The sequence below is a fragment of the Poeciliopsis prolifica genome, unplaced genomic scaffold (genome assembly GCF_027474105.1).
Source record: "Poeciliopsis prolifica strain line A6 unplaced genomic scaffold, Auburn_PproV2 SCAFFOLD007, whole genome shotgun sequence".
In the NCBI taxonomy this organism is placed as follows: Eukaryota; Metazoa; Chordata; class Actinopteri; order Cyprinodontiformes; family Poeciliidae; genus Poeciliopsis; species Poeciliopsis prolifica.
This window is the reverse complement of record NW_026562382.1, coordinates 12,749,568-12,775,594: the sequence shown is the minus strand read 5'-3', so window position 1 is coordinate 12,775,594 and position 26,027 is coordinate 12,749,568. Positions and strand designations below refer to the sequence as shown.

The following is a 26,027-nucleotide window of genomic DNA, read 5'->3' as shown; positions in this document are numbered from 1 at the left end:
AACAGTTCTTGCATTCTTTAATATAAAACATTTCCAAATGTTTATCACAAAAGCAGAACTCAATTAGTTTATGTACTTCTTCATAATAACTTTCCAGCATGAGTCGAAAGAAACAAACCTAACATTGGAGGTAATTTGGGATAACCCAAACCAAATTGAAGACCAGAAAAAAAACATTAGGATAGAAAATAGATAGAAAAATAATTCATTGAATCAGATGATTCATGTTTTTCTAGAGGATTTTTTTTTCATGTAATTTGAAAGCAATGGAAGGTGAGTCACATTTTCTGTTGTGTTTAGTACAGATAATTATTTTTGAAATAACATTCAGCTATTGTGGAGTAAAGATGCAGGATGAGAAAAATGCACAATGTTGCTTGAACAATTTTATATATAAAGCCAAACATATATTTTCTTCTGCAAACATAAAGATAATATATCTGCAATTAGACAATAAAAAGTTTCCTGTGCTCTGTTAGTGCTGAAAAAAATATTAACTGCAAAAAGTCATCGCTTTTAAGGTCCAAACAACGTATGAGTTCACCTCATCTGTCTCTGATGGGAGCAGATGGCATGTATGATCATTTATAGGAAAAGGAGGAGTGCAACTTCTGCATTATATGCATTTCTGCTTTGTGTACCAATTACAGGGCGTGAATGTGAATAAGGGTTGTGGTGGGGTGTGGTGGAGGGTGGCCAGATGTTGGGGGTTTCATCAGGGCTGACTCTCAGACGTGGCGTGTCTTCAGAGCCGGGGGGCTGTGATCTGCAAATACAGATCTGTGCTGCAGGCTGACATTAGTTAGGGGTGAAGTGAGAGGGAATGGCAGATGTGTGGGTTTTGTGGTTTGAGTTTCAGTGTGTTAAGGCTGAGTGAAATCACAGGGCGGAGGGAGGCAGGGGCGACCGGTTTTAGTCCTGCAGGTGTGGCACCCAGGGAAGTCACTCGCTGTCCCTTTGTTGACTTATCTCAGAGGTGTGGGCGTCATTGAAGGCACTTTTGAAGGCAGGATTAGAGCTTGACTGATCGAGGTCGGTTACACCAACTCAAACACTGAAACTCCTTTGCTTTCAATTTGAGTATAGTAATAATAATAATTAAAAAAAACCTTACATCAACAATACCCAGACTTAATGAACACTGGTTATTTTTTTCTATCAAAACATTCAGAAATGTATTCAAATTGTAAAATCCTTTTTTTTTCTATATGTCAAATAAAAACAGCATATTTTAAGAAATAGTGACATCACTGTTATGTTTTTAAATTAGAGGACAGCTGCAGTTAGATAAATGATAACAACAATAAAATACAATGCAGGCCAAAATAAACAAAGAAGGAAATTTATCTAATAATAACATCTTTAATAAAAGCATAAATTAATAATACTAATAAAAAAAAGATAGCTAATTGGATACAACTCTTTTGGCCAAGGGTCACCACTTTGTACCATCGTGCATTTTTGTAGTCATATTACTTCCCTACACATTTGGTTTCCCTATAAAATTCTTCTTTACATTTCTCAAGCTGCGTAATATTTCAGTCATTTTTAAAGGAAGGGTTTGGTCAGAACTGCAGGGCAGGTTGTTTTTTCCACCCTGAAACAATTTGATTACCATTTAGTCATTGCTATGGAGACCAGATGACGTGTGTTAAATCACAAAATGAGAAAAAATACATTTTGCCCATTTGTTTTATTGATTGGATGATAAATAAGCACCGTAAACGAATTTGCAATGTAAATTTGATTGGCTTCAAAAATTTTGGGACATGGAAAAAAAAAAAAAAAAGATGTCCAATTATGCTTAGAGCCGCAGAGTGGATCATTTTTTACCCCTCATTAAACAACGTCAAATTCTTTCCATTTGGCTGTTTCTATGGAAACGGGGTTGTAGCACAGGCGCTTTGTGGTGACTTTGGCTAGCAACATAAACAAAACGAATCTTTGTAGATCCGGTTCATTGATTACGTTCAACTCATAATTTAGAGTTGATTAGTAAGAGTTATTAATCAGAATTAATAATGTCTACCTGTTACTATAGTTTGCTTTTCAGGTGCTGAAATCATAAATAAAATGAAGTCAGTTTGGGCACAGTTGGACTTTTGAACATTAAGGAATATTATGACATTTAGACCGGTGATCAAACTCAGTCCACAGAATGACTAAGATAAATATGTTTATTTTCTGCAGATCCCACCACTCTGGTGGTTCTAGCAAATGTCACAGTATTACTTCGACATCCTGATCTAAATTTGCCTTTTCCTTGTGGCTTTGTCCACCAGGCAAGCTCTAGACATCAAACAACTAGTAATATTTCATTGAGAAGCATGTGAAATAGAACAAGGCTTGATCAAAAACCAGCACTAGAAAACTCTTAACACGCAAAATAATGTAAATAAGTGTAAACGCCAAGCCCTGTGTTGAAAAAAAAATGGCTTTGTGACTGTTCTGCATTCACATGCATGCTCATAAATAAAAGCAAATAAGCAACAGACTAAAGGTTGCTGTTTACGCAAAGAAGAAGCTCAAAGAGCCATATATAAAAAGGTGCGGAGTCTCATTAAAAGTGTCAAACCCAATTTGATCTCCCGGCCTGGACTCTTAGACACTAAGCTGCGATCACGTGCCTGCCTGGGTAAGCATCCGTATTTACTGTGTTAGTGGTCCAGGCTGAAAGTGAGATTTAAAAGTGTGCATGCAGGGTTAAAGGATGAGATTATAGCCTTGAAGACATGATGGTTAATCTCCACGTGGGATTGTATACGTGGATACGTGTATAGGTGTTTGTTTGTGGAAGCTGCATGCAGGCTTACGTCTTGGTCTCGTTGGCCTCCTTCTCCATGATGTCCAGGATCATCCGGCAGGCAGACGAGCATCCCTCGGGTGTTGAATGGATGGTAATGGGTTTTTCTGCTGCGCCTGCATTTTCCTTCCGGTGGATGTCCACCCTGAAGAACGGATGTGGAAATCAGATGCCTCATAAATCTATGTTAATTTGACTTGGATAAATTGATTACGCTCTCTATTTTTGGGATAATGGACAATAAAACCAACTTGACAGTAGAAACTTTTTAACTGGATTAAAAGGCGTACTTTGACTGTGTCTGTTTGGTGACATTCTTGATGGTCAGGCCTTCTTTCCCAATGATTGCTCCCACAAACTGAGTCGGCACAAGCATCCGCAGTGGGAAGTCCGGCTGTCTGAGACGGGGTGAACCAAAGCCTCCTGACGGTCCGGGCTGGGGGGTGCCCTGGTCCCGGGAAGACCGGCCTGCACGGCGCGTTCGGGGAGCCTGGATGGGCGAAGCGCCATCCATGTCCATGATGTACGACACGTTTAGGGAGTAGTCGTCAAACTGGTGTCCTGTCAGCTTCTCAATTGCTCTGAGGGTAGGGAGAGAGGGAGGCAGAAACAGAGAGGAAATATTGAACTTTGAGTGGTCCTGTCTATCACTAAAAGCACTTTTACATTCTCATTTACCCAAGCACATACACATTAATACACAAGTCAAATTTGAAGGCAACTTGGACTTTAGAGTCTTGCCCAAGGACACAGTGGCAGGGGGACCCACAAGCACTGTTTCTATCCAAATTTTACGCCTTGGGTATTTCTTTATCACTTGTACCCTTTTTTCTTTCACTAAACTTTCCATCAATGTCCTGGGAAGTCTCTTAACACAAAGTTTTTTTTACAATAACTTTGTGTGGCTTACACTCCTTAAGGAGTGTGTTCGTGTCTGTCTGGTAGATAACTGTGAAGTCAGAAATCTTTCTTATGAGTGTGTAAACCACACATTTTAAAAACACATTTTTAAAATGTGTTTTTGAAGAGAAATTGTACTCACCAAAATTACAAGAAAAATAAGCTCATTAAATAAGTCACTCTGGTAATAATATTCTGCACAATAAATACTCTCCTGAAATCTTAAACCTGTATATTATTATGAGATTATGTTTGAGCTGCTTGATATAATCTGAACTAAACAGCTTCCCAAGATATTTTTTCTTTCGAATTTATGGATTACCTAAAGATTGTGAATTTCTATAGAACATAAACTGTTCTCAAGATTTCATGACAAGATGAAAAAAGTCTTTAGCCAAATTAAATTAATTTTACCCCAAATCTGTCCAAGTTTTGAACCAGAGTGACATTTACCAGAAACTGTGCAGCAAAGGTGGAGAAAAACATAAAAGTCACACATGTCCAGTCTCTAATTTCTCACAACACTTAGCACAACACACTTACAGCAATAAATCACCAAAAAAACTTCCACAGTTGTCCTCTGGAATATTTTGTTCTACCAACAAAAATGTGTTCAGTCTGGCACCTGATTTCAGAAAGTTAGGTTTCTGAAAAATATGAGCTACAGCGACATGGATGACTAAGAGAAAAATGTGTGTTTTAAAAGTCACGATTCCATTGCTATGGGGTTTTTTTAAAGCACAAATTCTTTCCATTACATGGAGAAAAAAACATTCTGAGTCTCTGGGCAGATTCTGGATGACGATGCATAAATTTAAAACAAAACAAACAACAATTACATCTAATCACAGTGATTTCTTTAGATTCAAAGAAGTTTGGTTGACATTGGTCAAAGAAACAACTTAAAAATCTTGTTCTCAGTATGTAATGGACCCAAAGATTCAACATTAGGATTCCCATTACTTCAGATTTGATAGTGAGTCCGAGCTAAAACGTGACAGCAGCTTGCTAAGTCTATGATGGACATCAAAACCCTCAATAGTTTTAAATATATGTGGGTACATTTATAAAGTGACTCTGCAAAATATTGTAAGATCTTTTGTACAGAGAAATTACATTACTCTGTGTAAAAGAAGACAAAATAACATAGCCACGATGAATGGATGACAGATATGAACAATTTTACAGACGTCATAGGAACATTTAGTTGGTTATCTGCATAGCTCGAGTTACCTGTGTAATGAAGAGTAAATAGAGAATGAGTAAAGCTTTTTGCCCAATGGGCACAAAAAAACTGCTAGAGTTATATGACCTGCAGCCTGCAGGTGTGTGAGGGAATCGACTCAGTTCAACCTTCCTCGCAGTCAACAAGTATGTTTAATTTCTTGAGGTGGATATAAATGGAGTCATGTTGGGTGAACTGACTACTGATTTATCTGCAAATGCATGTTCCCCACAGCCAACGAGAAAGAGAAGCTGCATGGCAGCTATGAGCTGACTTTATTTATTTATTTATTTTTACTTTATTTGTTACTATTCATAATGAAAATGAATGCAAAACAGCACTGAGCATATAACTAATGAGTCTTTCTCAATAACATATTTTCCACTTAGCACTGATGTAAAATATGCACATTCAAAGTCATTCCCAAAACCCACAAACTCACAACCTTAAATATATTTTTTTAAGCTCTCATTATCAGTAAAAAAAAAAGAATTGAGTCCACACCATCCAAATCATAGCATTTTTAATTGTATTTCTTTATATTTAGTCCAAATTCAGAAATGATCTTCTGCTCTGGAAAAACATTTTTGGAATGTTTGTTCCTTCAAACTTTCACCCTTGCAAGTCAGTTGTTCTTTTTTAGATGGTATAAAAAATACTGTAACCTGAGATTCTTCACCATGTCCTCGGTTAAAACAAAAACGAGTCTGTTTGTGTGAACTTGAGCACCGATTCTTTTTTAAAAGTCAGTAGTGACTGTGAAAGTTGCATAGTGTGTCCCCAACTTCACCTGAAATGTTTGACACAATTGTTTCACCAAAATGTTAGTTTTTCAGATTATTACTTGGTACTTAAGACAGTCAAATGTTTTACTTTTAATGTTAATGAAAACTATATTCTGCATGATGTTGCAACTTCCTGTTTAAATGTGTTTACATATTTATGCATGTTCCTCTAAATATACTGGCCTTGATCGTACAATTCACAGTTTGTTAAGCAAAGAATCAATGAACTGCTGTGCTCAAATTTGCAGTTTGTCATCTGCACATGAGTGTTACTCATAAGTAACATTATTTGTACTGCTTACACTTTAGCTTCTTCCTTGGTTGCGTATGTAACATTCACCACTGCTGTTTCTGTGTCAGTGTTCACTGTGGGACAAGACAAGAGAGAGAGAGAGACAGAGAAAAACATGAGATACAGCAAACAATGGAGTACACATGCACATATCAGGTCTTTGTTGTTTTTCTGTAGGTGAGTCGGACACGCGTCCATGTTCCCGTGGCGACCCAGAAAGCCGCTTGTCTGTGTGAATCCATTACAGCCATCAGCACGCTGGCTTCTCTCCAAACCCTGCTGCTTCCTCTACAAAACGGAGCTGTTTAACACAAAGGCCGTGCTGTCACTTCCACAAAAACGGACCTGAGTCCGACATAACCGCCTGAACACGGCAAATAATCGGCAATTAACGAAGATGAAGCGCACAATAGAGACACACCTTGACGAGATAGGTGGTCGAGGGTTGTTCTGCGGAGACAGAGCAGAGTGTGTGAATCCACAGAGATCACACACGGTCTGATTCAGAGAAAGATGTTAATTAGAGAATCCATTACAAGCAGAGACAAACAACACAATCAGCTTAATCAGGTGATCAGTTTGGATGATGAGCTGATTATTTAACTCAGTTTTAAAGGACAAAAAGCTGAATCTAAAGCTAACATACAGCATGAACAGAAGAAAAATGCGATTGTCTCACTTATATTGAACGTCCAACAATGTAATGTAGAGCTCTGCCCAAAGGTTTTCCTCAAATATATTTTTGTTCCTGTTTCCAAAAAGACAAGACTGTAAAGAGGTTTTGCAGCTGTTCTCTAGATTTGCTGAAGGTTTTTTTTTTTTAGTTTATCTTTGGACTTTTGTTGCATTTTCATTTTTATTGTGGCATTCATGCAACTGACAATGCAAACATATAGTGCAGCTTTCACTTATAATTTAGAAAAATGGAAGAGAAATGAAACAGTTTAGAGGAAAAAACTATTTTTTTCTAAATAAGCAGTATAACCTTGCTAGGTTAAGGACAAAAAATGTGATTTAAATCACCATTGTCACACCTAGATTCATTTCTAAGTTTCCATAAGTGTGACTAAAACCATTTTTCAACTTACACAATTTTTACATTGATCAGAGTCTCCTATTCAGATCTACAGATCAGATCTTTTAAATACTAATTATTTGCTATTTTGTTGGAGAAGAAATATGTCCCGTATTTAATCACCACTCATCAAAAGGAGAAAGACAAGAAAACACAGAAACTTCAAACCTACTTGCTAGCTTCCATGGATCAAGTCAAAAATGTTCCCAGTAAACCATAAAACTATTACTCTGTATTGTGCATCTGTGAGTTATGTTAATAAGTCATGGTAATTTTTTTTGGGGCTAATTTGCAAAGATGAAGTTGAGCAACACAATAGGTTGCATTATTAGGTTGAATAAATCTAATAAAGCAGGCTTTCGCAAGTTCTTCATGGCGTGAACTTTTTAATATAAACGATTAGTTCCAGTTTATGAACTAACTCAAACTCAACTCCAGTTTAGTTTGTTCCACTTCACTCTAAAGGATGTGACTAAGGGGGAAAAAAAACAAAAATAATCTATGGGATTTACCAGCAATAAAGAAACTATGGAGGTTGATGTAGTTTGCCATGTTTTCAGCTTAAACTCTCCTGATTTTTGATCTAAAAATGTAATTTGACTATGTGGGATATTGTGTTATCTTTGGTATTTTTCAGATTTGACTAAACGAGTCATAACTTACTGTATGGTGTCTTATTCAATGGCTGCTGGTAAAAGAGTGCCAAACATACTTCTTAAAATTAGTTCTTGAAACGTTGTCAGCTGTGTGTCAATACACTTGTTTATCACCTGAACTTAGGAAGCTTTATATGCTTGTGTCGCTGCCTTCATCTGACTCATCAGTCTCTCATCTGTCCCATTCATGGGTGAGACGTAATGATGTCAATTAAAATATTGTAAATACTTGAATAAAACTGACAAATACCAAATAAAAAGTTTAAACCTTCAAAAAGTCTAGGGAATTATTGAACTGGATTTGATTAAAAGATTAAAAGAGAGTCCAGATGTTTGTACTCCAAAAGCAATTAAATAGTTTCTTTGAGATTTATGTTTGGTATTCTTTTATGTCATCCACTCATCATTCAGTCTTTTGTAACATTTGACAGCCGGTGATAAATCCTGGCCCATATGCAGCCTCGTGCCAACCGAGTCGGAAACTCAAATAACCACCGTTACTCTGATTAGCAAACACAACACAAGAGCTACCAGGTCATGCTGACAAATCCCCATCAATGTTAAAATGATCTCTTCAAATCTCCATAATTGTGCCAATTTCTAAAGCTTACATAAAACACTGAAATGAGAGAGCTAACATCATTTAACGGCCAGAAACATTGTGAGTTAGTCAAAGTTGAGCCGGGAAGGGTTAAATCCAGTGAGAGGATACATGGAGAGTCTGGCACTGTGTTCGCTCTAACAGCCAGAAAGTCCCGGCACTACACACATATCCTGGACTGCTTTAAAAAAAAAAAAAAAAAAAAGGCAACCAGAGTGCAGGAAGTGAAGCAGGGAGAAGTGACATAAGGTGGGAAAGCCGGAACAATGAGAAGACGAGGTGGCTCTGCTGGTAATTCAAAGTAACCGATGATGTTTGAAGAGACAACCGGAGGAGGAAATTCCCTGGTGGTGTTTGGTAGAGAATGAAGCAAACTGTTTTAAAAACGTTAGGCGTAAAATAATTTCTCTGCTGGGTTCTCTTTCAGCACCTGTCATCACAACAGTGGGAGGTAGCTCATCCTGGCTGTTTTAGCACACAGAGACGCCGTCAGTAAGTAAGCGTGTGCCAAGAATTTTTCTTTTTCTCAAGCTTGCATTTTTAGGTGCCTGCATGCCTGCTCTTGTACAGACAGCAAAATCCTCCACACACAAAATGAGTGAGTTCAGAAGCTTCACCACAGGCGCCTGCTGTGCCTTCCCCACGTTACCACAATGCTGCATCCCAAGAGATGCAAGACTCAAACACACAGGCATTATTCCTGGATTTCCTCCATGTCTGCCCACTTCAATCCGTACGCTAACAGGTCCAGGGGTGGCAGACTTTTCTTATTTAGAGCCTCTTCCTGTCTCTGGCTCAAACATTAACGCACAGAGACAGACAAGATGATCAAGACTGAATCATGTGCAGAAATAGGTTATGTTTAGATAATGGATGTGTGCGGTGATGATAATGAGGAAGCAGAGTCACGCAGGGGGTCGTGACTCACTGGGGGGGTCTGAGTGTTTTTGTGTGTGTCACTAAAAAGACACACATGTGTCAAACAGTTGGAGAAGGATGAAGTGAATACAAAGCGTGTGATGATGAAGGAGTTGGGTTCTGTACCTTGCTCCACGTTCTCTACAGTACCATACTGAGCAAGAAGGCCATCCAAAACCTGAGCGGAGAGAACAGAGTTCAGGTTAGAGGCATAAACACACAGAGCAGGACAGAACAAAGTTTATCAGGGGCAATCTTTAAACGACAACGTCCAAAAGAAAACGGTAGAGAAAATTTCGTAAAGATATCACAATGGTTCCCACTAATTAGAGCACAGCATCCTGGGTTATAATAAAGTTATGTTGATGAGTTAGACATCACATACATCAGCTTTACATCTTAAAGTGTATTAGGAATCTGTAAAACACACTTGATGATAATTAGACAATAAAAAAAGCAAAGTTACTTTTGATAAAATGCGACGTGTCTGTTTTCTCATAGACAAAAGCCCATTTTCACAAGACACAAAAACATCAGTATAATGATGATCATAAATTTGATCTATAAGCAGAACAATTTCGCACTTTTTATGAAGCAAATCCTAACCAAATCCAGACCTGGGACATAACTTTTAGCTTCTAATCTTCTTTTAAATAAATCATGTCTCCTCCATGAAGGATGACTGTTCTACTTCTACTTGTGTAGAAATTCTGTGTGAGCTTTTATGTAATTCACAGTAAGGACTCATATTTAAATTGGAAACAGACTTGCATGTTGACAAAAAAAATTTTATAATTCATTGTAAAACATGTTTTAAACTGTGAGAGATCCTTGAGGTTCATCACAGATGTTGCAATGATATTGTTTCAACAGCAATAGAAGTGAAATTATTTACAGAATAATGCATCATTCTGACATTTTATATCTCAGCATGGTTTTTCACCTTGAGTTGAGTTGCCTGAACTCTTTACTAAATAATGAGAAATAATTTCTTCAAGCAAGTAAAAGCAGGAAATTAATTTTAATTAATTTAATTAGCAAAATTTCATTGAATGGGCGAGAAAATTAAAGTTTCCCTCCACTGGAAGGACAAATATATTATTGATGTAGAGAAACTTTAGTGAGTATGTTGTAAAGCCCTTAAAGCACTCTTCCTAATTTTCCCTCATTAGTTTCCCTCGATTCTGGAGTTGTGAACCCTCTGGAAAGTTGTTTTCATGTAATTTACATGTGAATGCTTTTTCTGAACTAATGTATTTTTCTGTTGTTACTGATTTTTTGTAATTAACGCAATCATTTAATCAGTACTAACAGCGTGTTGATTTACTCTGCTGTTCAAAGTTAAACATGCACCCATTTTCTAATCAAAAAAACGAAAGAAAAAAATAATAAAAACACCACCGTGTGAAACTTGGTTCAGCCACCCAATGTTTGACCAATTTTGCAAACATTGTTTGGGGAAATTAGTCTATAACTTTTTATAAAATGCTAATTAACGTTAAAAACTTGAATGTTTTCCACAGGAACTATACCTTTCACCATAAAGATGTGCAGTGCAGTCGTGTTCTAATGAGGTCGGTCATCACAGTCAGACTCTCATGTGTATATCCCCAAATAGCGTTCAGAGGATATACACATCTGTTTGGCACTTAACTTTTGCATAACATTGTTTTCCTTTTCTCTAAAAATACTGGACTTAAGATTGGGTCAAGCATCTTTTGTCAAATTAAGAATCTGCTGAACGTTCAGCAGGTTAATGAAACTTGTGGATTCTTAGATTGATAGGCTGATTTTAGATTTTCAAAGCTGTATTTGTTGTTAATAGAATGACTTATAGATGGTAGTTTTTATTTATTTGTTTATCACACTGTAAAATATTTAAAATGAAACCAGACAGAGAAAGTGAAAGAGTAAAGTCTACAAAAAAGAAACATGGGCCCTGTTATGTCTTTTGCATTAATATTGAGCTGCAAGGTGTATAATTTACAGTGAGTTACAGTGAGTCTATTACTTTTTGTAATAATTATTTATTTTTCCACCAATTATGACTATTATATACTTAAATAAGGACAACCATATAAGTATGGGATGCATAAATAATGTAGGCAATTCCAAAAACATTTCTGTTTTTAATTATTTTAGAAAATTCTCAAGCATGCTGAACCCTCTTAAAATGTGTTTTAGATTAAGTGCTTACAGAAAAAGAAACAAAGGTTCATGTCATTGTTTTTTAGGTGTTTGGACTTTGCATTTTTTTTATTTTTCAGATGAATACCTTTGTCTAAAAATCTAAAGCATTTTCATTTTGCTTTTCCAGCAGCAGATAAAACTCTGCCTACCAGTGCAGTTTTGGAGAATATCTAGCATTTTAATTGCCAGTTTTACAATGATTACAAACAAACACAAAATTCAACCAGGAAATAGAAATATATTGTTCAAAGTTAGGCCAGGCCAGAGATTGAAAAATGTGATTAACGTAATTGTCGGGAAAGAATAAACAACAACCAAGTAGTTAGCTGTGGTTTAACTCTTCAGTGTTGAGGTGCTGTATGTAGAAATATACCAAGAAAAGTATGCTCAGGTTTCAAAAAATGAAACGCTTAAAACTCTTAAAATTCTCAAAATGGTCCATCGAATTCAGTATAATGCCAGACGAGATGAGAATGGGGCCAAAATGACTGCAGTTCTCTTCAGACAAATAGACAACAATGCAGTGATGCAACAGATCCTGTTTGCTGCTGACAAGCAAACGGAAAGGAATCTAATATTCTATTTCCTGGCTTATAAAAGCATAGATAATAAATAATCAGCTAATACCAAATTGAAATAGCCTCAGTGTTTTGTAAAGAGCAGAAGAACGGTAGGCTTTTATTCTGATCAATAACTTAGGCTTGTTTTCGTTTCATATTTCTGCTTTAGTCTACATATTTACATAGCAATACACAAATTTCATTGATAATTATCTGTGTGAGCATATCTGTTTAAAACACATCTAAACATTTTCTAAATGCACCTTTGTTTACATAAGCTGAAATTTGGCTACAGTTATTCCAAAAGTTAAAGTTTTTCAATGTGTTTTTAGATGCTTATCAAAAGTCAAAATGTATACCTCTTTTGTCCATGACTGAAGTCAGATAAGTGTATAGATTAGCTACACATTCACATGATAGTGTGCTCAGACAATATGCGAGTTGCGGGCTTTTCGTGTATCTTGTCATTTCTTCTAACTTTTCTTTTTTTTTACAAACAACCAAAAACTGAACAATCATTTCTCATCTGCCTTGGAGATATTATGTCAGCATTGAGTCATCTCTGAGCAACAGAGTTGTAGATATACTGCAGCGAGATGAAAGCGTGTACATCTCGTCGGAAATTAGGATTTCTGCTTTGCAACTGACATTTTTATGAAAACAAAATGAAACTTTTGTCTCTGTTGATGTTGAAAAAGTGGCTCTTTGGCAAAACCTTTCAATACAGAGAACAGTTCAAACAAATGTAAATAAGTCATTATGTTTGCCTCATTTTTCACAATTTTCAGCTCTCATCAAGCAAATCATACAATCTTTCTAATAAAAATTTCTGCCATAATAAAAATGCTAGATGAAATCCATTCATCCTGGATTAATTGAAGATGTACATTTTTGCTTAAGTCACAGACTTTGTGCCTTTTTTATGAATTTCTAAGCGTAGATTACTTTTAGGCCAAATAGTTTAAATATTGTTTTTATACCATGCTTTTTCTACACTAATGTAGAAAAACCACTGATTCATGTTGACATGTATGTAAAAATCAGGTATTGCTTTGAAGGAGTCAAGATGTTTTATTATTTTAGCAGCTGTGGGATTATCTTATGATTTTCTGTTGTGTTCAAAAATAAAATGTCAATAAAATTACTTTTTGGAGAGCATACAGTAAAAATGCAGATAAATTAAAGTGCCAGAATAAATAATCGATCAAAATTAATCAATGAAAATAAAAGTTTGGTTGGATTCTACCAGTTTAGTGGAGCTGTAGGAAAGCCCAGTCTTGGACCTTGTCATGATCTACTAAACACAAAACATTTTTCTCTTAAATTCTTAAAAAAATACTTTTGAAATGTATTAAAATGTTTTGAGTTTCTCTGTAGATAATGCAGATTTATGAACACAAAGAACTTGGACCCCCCCTGGGGGACACAGTGACACAGCGTCAGGGTAACAAACCCTGACCGAAAACGTGTGCTCACAAACACTTTGGCCCAAACTACAAAGGCCGGTGACTCATTGTCAGCAAACTGGTTTATGTGCCGCCTGTCGCCGTTCGGCTGAGCATCACTGTCTCTCACACACTGCCGCGTGCAAACAGAGATAGAAAACAACTGACCTCCCACTGCAGATGAGGGGGAATGTTCCGGATCTGGATCTTCCGACTCCTGCAGAGATGAGAGACACAGACGGAGTGGATTTAAAGGACCTGAACCACAAACTTACATATATTTACAGTCATCTGTTTACAGTAAAACCAGCTGCCACTCAATTTATAGTTTATTTATAAACAGGTTTATTGTAACAGCAACTGAGGAGGAAAGCTTTAAATTCATAATCGGACCTTATTTCATACTAGATGTACACATTATTCACCAACGGGAAGAAGACCCAGTGATCAATATCGTCAGTCAAGACCTGATCCAGACATGCTGAGGGAAACAGTGTGGCTACGGTTAGTCATTTCTGATAATATCATCCAAAGGCCAGGAGGAAACTTAATCATTAGACATCTTCATTCGTTAATTTATGAACTAATTAATGAATTTCTACTAAATTTTAATAAAGAGCAAGAGTATCTCCAGAAAGTTTTGTATAGAGAGGCAAGAAGGGGACAATTGATAATCTTAGAGTGGGACAAAAAACCTAAACCCAGGACAAAATTTCAGCAGTTTTATCAGTTGTGCTTATTCTCCATAAGATTTGTTTTAACAAGATAATAGTCCATAAATTAATTTCTTCAAGTGAAAATTAGTTTGTTATAACATGCTTTTTTTTTAGTCCCTGTAAAACTGTGTGGATGGTTTTAAAATATCTCCAACTTATTTCGGTAAATATGAAATCCTTTATTCCTTAGAGGGAGGGCTTGAAGTGAATGAAAGAAGCACTATTGTTGACTTTTCTTGATTATTATTATTGTATTATATTATAATTTATTATAATGTATTATTATGATAATGTATAATCATAATATCATAATATTATTTTTTGTATTATTATTATTATAACAATAATACAATAATAGCTATTATTGTTATTATTAATAGTATTAATTTAATAATTAATTACATTAATTTAAGCAAATACATTATTCCATAACATTATTGTATTCTATATTTTGATAAATAATTACTGTTCTGCTAAATTGTGAAGTAAATAATCAAGCAAAAAGTAGTATTACTACTACTAATAATAATAATAATGATTATTATTATAGTTTTATTATTATTGTTATTATTAATAGTAACAATATATTACTAGATGGTGAAACTGATTCAAGGTTGTTATTTTCTCTTTATTTCAGTCATAAAAAATCATATAAATCAATCTGACGTGTGCTCGTCAAAATGTTGAGGGTGGATATTATCATTGCCTTAAAAAGTAAATTAAATGATCATAATTACTTTAAGACTAAATTGGAATACATTTTAGATTTCAAACTCAAGTGATATTTTGATACAACATTTCAAGCCAAAAGTTCAAGCTTGGAGAATTTTCTGACTACTACAACCATTAAATAATAACAATATATATATAAATAAAAACAGATCCATTTGTTTTGACCAATGTAGACACATGATTTTAATAATAATCTATATTCTCATCACACTCAGAATGATTAGAAAAGACAAAAGAGGTAGAAAAAAATGTCACTATTTAGAGTAAAATGAAAGGTTATCTGCATCCTCATGACCTAATCAGAGCTGTTTTTGCTTTGAGTTAATCATCCAGAATAAGAAATACAAAATCCAACCTCAGACATCAACAAGTCAACAAAAATTTGATTCAAACGGCAAAGATGCTTAAACTTGAGTTTTAAATCTGATGAGCTCTAAATCTTTAACAACTTCATCGGAATATTTAGGAGCCAGGTCCACGCTGCTCATTTTAGGATCCAGAGTTTCCACGCAGTCTCTCTGCCTTCAGCGAGTCTTTCAGCTCAAAAAGCAAAGCCGCACAAACCACCCGTGCCCACAAGCTGTTAACAACAGCATTAACGTGAGAGAGTGCGGTGCAGCACTGCCCTGACAGCGGAGCTAACTTACTCTGAAAAGAGATTTTTAAAAAGCATATCAAAACATTTACCTCAAGAGTATAACTGGAGGAGAGACAGAAGTGAATGAAATGGAGGAATTTTCACTAGAGAGGGGCAACACATGCATGCGCAGACACAGACAATTTCAGATTTTCTCAAAAAGCAAAAGCACAAAAAGACCCTTAGCTCAGGATATGTCTTCTTGCAGCGAGTGAACAGAAACCTGTTGGCAGCTGGACAGAAAGACGCGTCTCTTACTAATTGTGTCGCTCAAGGGCAGAAACAGAAGGAGCAAACTCTTTAGATGTCCATCCAAACTTTCAATAAAACAACAGAGCATATTGTATAAAAGGCAAACTTTATAAAATTACAACAAACATCATTTTAAACAAGCTTAAATAATGTAAAAGTATAACCTTATGGACGAACACAATCATAGATCAACCTTTTAAATCTCATGATTATCACTGTCCTCTAATTTTGAGGCTTTTAATAATTTCTTTGGACTGTATTTCCTTCCCAGGGTGGAATCCAGGAATTTGACGAATACATTTTAATCTCTTTTAAATTTTCCCTAATCCACATAAAAGCTTAATTACACATACACGTTCAAAGCTATGCATACGCCGCCACTAATAAAAAGGAAAAGAAACCTGGACCACCCGCTATGTTTCCTTCCAGGTTTTGTCAGATTTATTCATACAGATTTAAATATGTTTAAGTTTTATATCTTTCAATTTAGCGAGGAGTTTCGACAGAAAGTATGCAAAAAGTTAGAAGGAAGAATAACTTCGGATTTATTAGCTAGACAGAAACTATTAGCCAGTTTTCCCGAACACAAATCAAAACCAATTTTAAAACAGTTAAAAAGGTGAAAATTAAGCTTCGTAAACGATTTTGCTACAGCTCAGGCCTCAACACTTTTTGAAAATTTGGGGAATCTGTTTTAAAAATCGACTTCATTTACCTTACACTTTTGAAAAAGTTTAATCTTTTTCTGATCAGGGCACATCAAAAACAACAGTTACCGAGTCATAATAACAACAACTCTTTCAGAATGCTGTTACTGAGAGAATAAAACTCAAAGTTTTCAGAATCCGTTACGTTTAAAATGTACACAAATATACAAAAAACTATTTCAAAGTAAAATGTATTTTTTATTGTTTGTGCATGATGCCTGATTTGGAAATGTTGGCTTCCTTTTGGAGAGAGATTTCCCTTTACTTGCAGACACATGGCCACAATAACGTTGGCCATGCTAACTGCACTAATCACATTGAAAGAAAGAAAAGTAAGTTCAAAAGATCAGTTTCGACTGTTGCTAATAATTAAAACCCAATTTTAAATCAATTTTTCTCTCACATGGTGGCTTGACGTTGGATCAGATTGGTATCAGCAAGTCAAACTTAATGAAAATTGTCCACAAACCTTCGATTAGGATTAAGTATCTTGAATTAGAGTTTGAATTAAAAAAACTCCACCATATATTCAAATTTGTGCACCTAATTCTTGGTTTTGAAAATGACTGATGCTATAAATTATATCATCTTTCAACTCTTGAAAATAAAACTCTGCATCAAATCATTAAAACCCAAAAAAGTATTACTTCTGTCCCTGATAAGTCTGAGTAAACTTTTCTCTCCAACAGGATGTGCGCATTGACTGTCGCAAACCTGAATATTGCAACAGTGATGGTGGTCAAGTGTGTGTTTTATTCAGAGACAAACAGCGACAAAAAAAAATCAACAAAACCAAAACAAACAAGCCAACATTTCCCAGAGGAATCGCATCACACTGTGGCCTGCAGGCTTTCTTTTACTGATCGAAGTTTAAAGCAAGAGGCTTGATGAAAGAGCTCTTTTGGCAGCCGATATCCAAACACGGGCAAAACACATCACCTATTTCGACGTAGCAAACAACCACATGGTAAGCAAAAAGCTGCCAATTGCTAAAAAGTGTTTATGGCCAAGTTGAAACCTCTGAACAGCCCAAAGGCTGGCGTCCCTGAGCTGCCGCCGATGGAAACTAAAAGCTCCTTTCATTCAGCGTTGTCTGTGTGAATATCCTGTGATATTCAAGGCCCAGTTCTCTATTGTGTTTCTGCCAAATAATTATGCCGCCTGTAATCTTGATGCAGAACAAGACAACGCCATGTCACATACCGCAGCATCCTTTGCAACTTTTTCTGTCTCCTTTTGTAGGATTTAAAATGAGGTTTTTCTCCATAAAACCAAATTACTCTGACATTGTTTGCTGTGCTTCCTTCAAATAGTGACCTTGCTTGTTTTTTTTTTAAGACTGACTTGCCTGTCACTCTCACATGCAGGCGAAAGCTCTCTGAAGAGGCATGTTGCGGAAAATATTACAGCACCTCCTAACAATCCTTTAATGTCTCATTTTCAGCATATTTGTGGCCACCGGCTGACCAGAGGTCCACCGCCTTCTGTCTTTCCACTACATGCCATCCTGCCACATCTGCTGTTCACTCCCTGCAGCCTTCAGGGTCCTCTGCAGACATCAGCTGTTTGTGCTGAACTCATATGAGCTGCTTCATAACCAGGGAGGAATCAGGTGTCTACTATAACATCCAGTTTGTTTGGATTCAAGCATGAACTCAATGCATTCTCTTGGCTTTTTTTAGAAAAATCCAAAATTTAGCTGTGGCAGAAGATACAGGCTCAGGTTGATGTTATTTAAGGTTTGTTTAAGCTGCAGTCTGTTTGAAACAGACTGCCAAGAAAAAAAAAAAGGAACATATTTCTAGATTTGTGGCTTTAAGTTTCAGAGGGTGGTCATTTTTATTTGAAAAGCTAATATTTACTGCATCCACACCTGAAAATAGCCAGAAATTGGGCCGTTGAAGGAATTTTAAGAGGACAGTTTTGATTTGAGTCGACAACAAGTAGTCTGACCCACTATTCTGAGATTCTTAAATAAAGAGAGAGCTCTTGAGCTTGATGCTGTGTTTGAGACTTACAGTATATTCTTGAAAGATAAAATTAGATTTTCTGTGAGTTATAGACCTATTGTGTCAAAGGACTTGGCTAATAAATATATCCACTGAACTTCCCAACAGCACTCAGTTACAAAACCATTGAAGAAGCATTCAATATTTTAAAATACCACATTAAGGACACTGTTGGACATTTCATTTTAATTAACCTGGAATTTGAAAATAAAGTAGGAAGGCAATACATATTTGAACATTATCTTGTCAAAACCTAGGACATTTCATTCGAGTATAGCTATGATATTCCTTAATGACACAAATATAACATACCACTTACTCCAGAGGAACTGAAGCCGCACCCCCTACATGCACTGGGCATTCATCCATCACATTGCAGAAGCCTGGACTGCTTGAACCACATTTTGTGTCTGTTGTAGCAACACAACTTATTCCTGTAAATTCTCCTTCGTCGTCATCAAAGCCAAACATTTCCCATTTGGACTATTTCTAAATTTCCACATCCTAACTTTCCATTAAAAGATTTCTATAAATCATTGTGAATTTTCCAGTCCTTTGTGTGCAAGTATCTTTTTTATACGCACAGAAAAATATGTCATATTCACAGACAAGATTCAAACAGTTTGTAAAGTGTATGAGATGACGCAATGAGATAACAGTTAGTTAATGACATTAATATCTGCAGCTAAGACGCTAATATCTGTTCCACAGCTCTTATCGGCTAGAATTTAGTGAGTATTAGAGTCCAGTGTATATTTGATTGTCCAGTTGAAAATCTGACATATTTGGACTACTCAAACCTAAGCTGGACACATTTACTGTAAAGTGAACAGGAATTTCTTAAAACCACAGTTCAGGTTTGATGAAAGCTTTATTCTAAGTGTGAAAATACTAGAACAGGCATATTTGGGAGAATAAGAACAAATACTTCAATATATGGCCTGATTAAGCACAAACACCAGTTGTTTAAAACTGATTAAAATCTTTAAAACACTGTTTGTGGTTTGTAAAAAGTTTTACTTAATTTGTGAAAACAAAATCTGATATTTGGTTTTTCAAAAATGCCAATAAAAATATTTCTGGGCTCACCAATATAGAGTTATATTTAATGATCTAATATAGATAATAAAATGTTTTTTTGTTTTTGTTTTTTTTTTACAGCCAGTAAGATATTTTATTTTTCTAATATTTTATTAGAACTTTTAAAAAAAATTAACTATCCTTTTAATCTCTGAGCAGGCAGACAGAGGAGAAAGTACAAATATATTAGCATCAGTACAATCTACAGATGGCTCTCACAGAATTACCCATTATCTCATTTTCATCTGCTGCAAAGACAGGAATCCAAGACTTCACACTTCAATTCCTTCTAGAGGAGTCAAAGTTTCTCCCAGGCCAAATGGGACATATGGCCCGTCAATTATTGAGTCTCCTCTTAGTAGGACTTGTCCAGAAAACCTCCAAAGAGACATGATCTACCCGAACCACCCTAGACGACTCTGTCACATGGAGAGGAGAACCATCTCTTCTCCGGTATCTCTGAGGCTGACCCCAGCCGTCCTACAGGGATAGCTCATTTTAGTTGCTTTATGAAGGATGCTGTTCTTTCTGTCATCATCCAGACTTCATCACTCTAGACAGGAGTCAAAACATTGACAAACTAGTAAAGCGAGTGTTTGCCAGGAGTCTTGATTACATCTGACAATAACTTCATTTCAAGTGTATTTTTCACTTTTATGGTGACATTAGATGGGCTAGACTCTACATGCCTGCCTCCCAAATATGTATTGTCTCAAAAGTGTAAGGAACCCTGTCTTGATTACGTCTTCTTAGTTTAGTTGTGTGAATCATCATCAAGTCAGCCTTTGTGTGGAAAACCTCATCTTTCCCTCTCCTTTTGTCAGGTCTTCTATTCACATTGTCCATCTTGCTCCTTTAGCTCCTCTCCTGTTTCACCAGCCTTGTTATTCCCGTGGATTTATGTTCAGATTTCATCTGAATTAAATTTCTGGGTAAGTTTTTATTCTGTTTGACACACCCACTCCCTTTCTCTCTCTTTCTACAATATCTTAAAGAAAGTCTGACTACTGTTTAAACTATGACGACCTTAAAAATAAAAAAAACAGTGAATTGATCCATCAATTGGCATCACTAAAGTAAACTTTTGTTCTTGCTTATTCAAAAGTGATGCATTTCCATCAATTAGGTCTCACCAATTAGTGTCACCAGCATCTTGACAGCACTCATTAATTCACAATCAAAGCATTTGAAATATTATTTGCTCCAAAGAAGGTAAAGTAAATTTAGCCAACGTACTTGAGGCACCGAAACCTACAATGTGAATGGAAGTAAAGTGTAAAAGATCTGCTCTGATTATATTAGCATACCAGCAAAATATGTGATAGTTTGCACATTACGGTTATTGTTTGAAAATTCATACACATTTGGACAGCACATTAAGGCCACTGAAAGCAAAACATTATACCGATACTAAGAAGGCTTGGTATAAAGGCATATGAAAATAGACTGAAGAAGGAAAATGTGTTTTTCTTTTCTTCTTTTCTTGTGGATTTTTACTTTAAGGGCCTTTCTGCATCAGTTTTGTCTGGCATACTGCCCAGTCTTTCCTGTATGCTTCTCCCACTGACCATGTCATTAATTTCATCATCTTTTGCTGCCTAAAGACCCAGTCCCTCTGTAGATAATTGTATGGTGCCTAGATATTTTTTTTTTCATTCCCTCTAATTGCTCAAGCCTCTCATAAAATTGTCTCTGTGCAGGTAATACCACGTACATAACAGCTACAGCAGCCCACAGGTGAAACCAAAAACAGAGAAATCCCAAGATAACAGCAACAACAAATAAACAAACAAACAAAAAAACTGGTTTAAATAAAAATTCCTGGTGAGGGGGATTGTTGCACTACAGATGACCTCCAAAAATTTAAAATATTACCATCTGCACAACCAGGTGCAGAAGTAAAGTTTTACATTGCAGTGTTGCGCACAAAAGAAATCACAATGGATGAAAAATCTTGGTCTTTAAAAACAATCAATGGCAAGTCATTTGCAATGATGCAAAAGTGTTTCTATGTAAAAATAATAAACAGAATTCAACCAAACTGCTTTGATTTTTTTTGTAGCTTTACATTTAATCAAATGCAACACAGGTGACTGTGGTGCTGATTTGCCTCTCTGATAATTCTCAAATGATTCACCAACATTGAATCAATGTTGAAGTCAATATGAACTCAACTCACATTGACTTCACTGCTGCCTACAAGTTGCAGGTTGGAACAAGCATAAATTGGAATAACTGTTCAAAAATGATTCATTATTTTACACGTTTGTTTAAAATGTTTATTCAGATATCTTAATGGAGTGAAACTGTGTTTTTTGTGTGTGTGTTTTTGCCGCCTTACTGTGTGAAAGTCATACCTGATATGCTTCTAACGGTCTCCTGTCATTAAAAACTCCCTGTTACATAACAATACAGCGACAGAAGTTGCTGCCGAAGAAAGCAATTAAAGTTTCTCCAATGCACTCATCATTAAACCTAACGAGGCCTTTAGCAGCTCTGTTTGGCCCTGCTCTTGTGTCTGGACGTCAGAGACGCCTCGTAAGGCATGCCAGTCTGCACACAGCAGGGGAACCGCTCTGTTGTTGACTGAAAGGCCTTCCCAAATGGCCTTTCAGTCAAGCTCTTACAGAGTAAAAACTCTACAAACATTTCATGCCCACAGCCAGAAAGCTCCCGCCTAATTCACTTGAGTGATAAAGCCTGTTTTCCTCCATTTACCTGTCATTTCTTCTCTCCGGCCTCCATTTGGCTGTCAGCACTCGGATGTGTTGCTTTTCGCTGTGATCAACTTAAATTACAAAAGACTAACCATTGTTTCACACCCATATAAAAGCAAATGTGCTGCTTAATACTTAAAGAGATTAAATTTGAATAAAATAAGTTGTTTTGTTTTTTTTTTCATTTTCATCTGAAATGTGGACTGGCCGTGAACTCAACTCTCGCCAGTCCCAGAAAAAAAAAATGAACTGAACTGAGTGGAATGTAAGCTGTCCACCATAAGTAATATTATACAGATAAATCATAAGTGAACACAACTGCGGTCATAAATCATAGGGGGTGGGGGGATGTGATTACGCACCTATTTCATGATCGTATTACCAATGCCGTCTGAGTACAGAGTAAGCAACACTAATTTTTCTGCTCCTTTTATAACTGTAGTGCAGTCCTAAGTGCAACATAATGTGATAATCTTAATGACCAGCTGCATTTACAGCTACTACTGCATGTATGTGAGCTAACGTCTCTCATATGTCTTTTGTGTGGCTCAATCTATCAAGGCAAGTGTAACGTTGAACACGATACAACTCAGGTAGCTCCGGGAAAATAAGGCAGTGGTCCTTTTACGCCGACAACAGAATCGTCTAATCTCAATTAACCCAATTTCTGGTTTGGCCCTTAAGCTCTTAAGCGTCTAACCGCTCTGAAATCTCAAAGAGGCAGCAACAAGTCAACAATATTTAGGAGGAGACCCCTTCACTGCAGAGGACATCCTGCATACCCTGGTCTCAGTCTCTGGTGGCTCTCCCACCCTGAACCCCTTCTCCTCTCCGGATTAAGTCTGAGGACGGTCCCTTTCCGGGCAGCACTATTAAGTGCTTCTCTGAGACCTGGGCAGTTGTTGTGGAGCAGAGATAAAAGGATTTGTATGAGGGAAGTGCTTAAATGTCGTCCTTCAGCTCCTGAGATGTGTTGCAGCACAACGAGAAACAAAATTCTGATGCAGTGGGGAACAAATAACAAACACAGTGTGGGAATTTCTTTCGATTCTGCACATGGCTGTCAACATTTTTTATCTTGACACATAGAACCTGAGATTTTTTCAGGAAGTAATAAAAACCAAAAAATGCTGCACTGATTTTGCTGCTGAATTGTACTTTGGGGAATGAAGTGTTTTGCTTTCTCGAAAGAGGACAGAAACAAGACCTGGGTCAAAAGTGAGACTTTTTTATTTGCGTTAAAACACCTTCATTCCTCTGAATTAATTTCTTTCCTCTCTTTCAAATAGTCAGAGCTTTGTGAATCCAATTAATCCTCAAAGCTCTGTGCTTACCCTTCAGTAAGAGGGGGGATTTCTTTAAAGTTAAATCTTTAAATAGGTAGTAATAATCACTTTCCTTCACGCTGTTACGGTATAATAAAGCCCGTCAAATATTGGAGTTACTCATAAGATATTTTTTGATTCTATTAGAGAATATATTTCAATATAATCATTCAGTTTGCAAATTAATTATCATTCTTGTGATTCTGAGAATAAGAATAAGAATGACTAATTGGACTATGGGTCCAAACATGACCCATAGTTTGAATGTCTAGAACAGGCTGGGCTTCAGGCCGGGAGGGCCGATGTCCTGCAACTTTTAGATGTTTGACACAACTGAGTCAAATAATGAGGTCATTAGCAGTACTCTGGAGAAGTTGATTGTACTTAGGAGGTGATTCTGTTATTTCATTGAAATATGTTGGACCAGGGACACATCTAAGAACTGCAGGACACTGGCCCTCGAGGACCAGGGTTGCCCACCCCTGGTCTAGGATCTAGGGATTAGTTTTATAGGCCGGTTTGAGCTGGTATTTAATTCAAACTGAATGAAAACATTGTTCAAAAATATTATGCTATCACAGCAAATCAAAGTTGTAAAAATTGTTTATAGTATCCTACAATAGTCATAAAAAATGTCCACAGCCTTGTTAAAGCTTATTGTTAAATTGCCATTTCGCTTCGAATAAAATACAGTATAATTTTATGTGTATGATTTTATATAAATCCTGTACAACTGCACTGAAAAACAAACAAATCTATTTGTATAAAGGTGAGCATACTTTGTCAAAGCGGCTAGTCTTTTTTTGATCACATCTCCCATCAGTTCAGCTATCCTGATTGAATTTTCCTGACCTTTGCTCGTTTGAATCTTGTGGCAAAAGCCATTATTTGCTAAGCACAGTAGTTCCAAAGGAACACCAAGATCTCATTGTATAAATGCAGATGTCAAAGGTGTAAAACTTTCTATAGGTCTATTTATAAATCACAGCTCAATAAAGACAGTCATACTTGGACAAAGTATGGGACAAAAGTGATGGTAAAAATGGGAAATTAATCAAAAATTATATACATATAAAAAAAGACAAGATGATGTGTTATTCAACAAATGTGAAATGACCTACTAAGTTACCAAAACATGGATGTCCCCATCTTCCTTCAAGACATTTTTGAAGCCCCAGCATCTCCTACCCAAGCATCAACGTTTTGCGTAACTCCTCCCTCTGCTGCACTGTCACCCCATCAACTCTGACAGAACCCTATAGTGGTCTTCCTTCAAAGCTGCTTATTATTAGCTTTCACATTACTGCATTTTAAATCCTTCATTTGTGATCCCAAATAGAGAAACATAAACAAGGCAGAAATTGGTCTTGCTGAGAGGCAGATAGCAACACTGAAGAATCTGCAGGAATTTCCATCAAGGGCTGGTTGAGTCCAACAAGAGACAAACTTCAGTTTAGCAGAACCAAGTGCATCCAAGAAAAATATACAACCTGTTTGCTTAAGATTATCAGTGGATGGAGAGCCAGGGTCCGTTTCAGAAAGAGTATTTTGTGTCTGAACACGGGGCTCTGCTTTTGGTGAGACTTGGGTTTTTCTGTTTATTTATTTGTCTGCTTTAGACTTTGTCAAAATGAAATTACCAATAAATGTTATAGATAGCATTGACATAGCTGTAACAATCCATATTTAGACTATTCTAGTAACAGCAAGAAGGAATTTTGCTATTCTGTTTTGGAAAATAATAAATTTAGTTTAAAATAAATATTTAATATTGTGATTAAAAGACTTAAAATTCAAGCCAGGTTGTTATACAAAGTTTTATGTTGGTTAGGAAATTAAGAATTGATTTTTCATGGCAAAAAAATTACTTTTGTCAATATATGAGAACATCTATTTACATTGCAGCCCCTAGTTTTTTCATAAAAAATATTAATGATATTGAAATTGAATAAATATTTTTTGTCCTTCCAGCTGTTAATGTAAAAAAAAAACATCTTCACGAGCCCATTGGAAAACACACAGTGAATCTGCTCTCCTTCCCTAACCACATCTTACACATTTCACACTCCGTACTGCAGAGTGAACAAAGCTGCTGCTGCTACGTGGCGTTGCTAAACGTTTTATCACAGCTTGTAGTGAAGAGGTGCCTGTTTCTGTTTCACTCCCAGACCTCAGTGGGCGAGGGCTCATCAGGATTCAGCAGGTTCACCTGCCCGTCTCTTACTTCACGAGTGTGCGATGTGGCTGCTCAGCAGGGAAACGCATGCTTCTCTAATGTGAGCCGCAGTCTTCCTGTTGACATATGTCTCCTCTTGCTGTCCTCACTTGCTCAGGTGACTAAGAAAAAAAATGTAAATACAGAAATGCTAAGCAGTGTTTTGTTTTTTGTTTTGTTACTTGAC

General features: G+C 36.4%; 1 protein-coding gene across 1 annotated transcript in view; it reads right to left on the bottom strand.

The window, feature by feature from the left end:
- igf2bp2a (insulin-like growth factor 2 mRNA binding protein 2a) overlaps positions 1–26,027 on the bottom strand; it is a 61,999-nt gene that overhangs the window by 11,329 nt on the left and 24,643 nt on the right. Inside the window, exons 3-7 of the mRNA XM_055031482.1 lie at positions 13,619–13,667; positions 9,382–9,433; positions 6,016–6,079; positions 3,094–3,384; positions 2,814–2,948 (exon numbers count right to left, since the gene is read on the bottom strand). Of these exons, the coding sequence (XP_054887457.1) occupies positions 2,814–2,948; positions 3,094–3,384; positions 6,016–6,079; positions 9,382–9,433; positions 13,619–13,667 (591 nt within the window). The remainder of the gene's footprint in view (positions 1–2,813; positions 2,949–3,093; positions 3,385–6,015; positions 6,080–9,381; positions 9,434–13,618; positions 13,668–26,027) is intronic.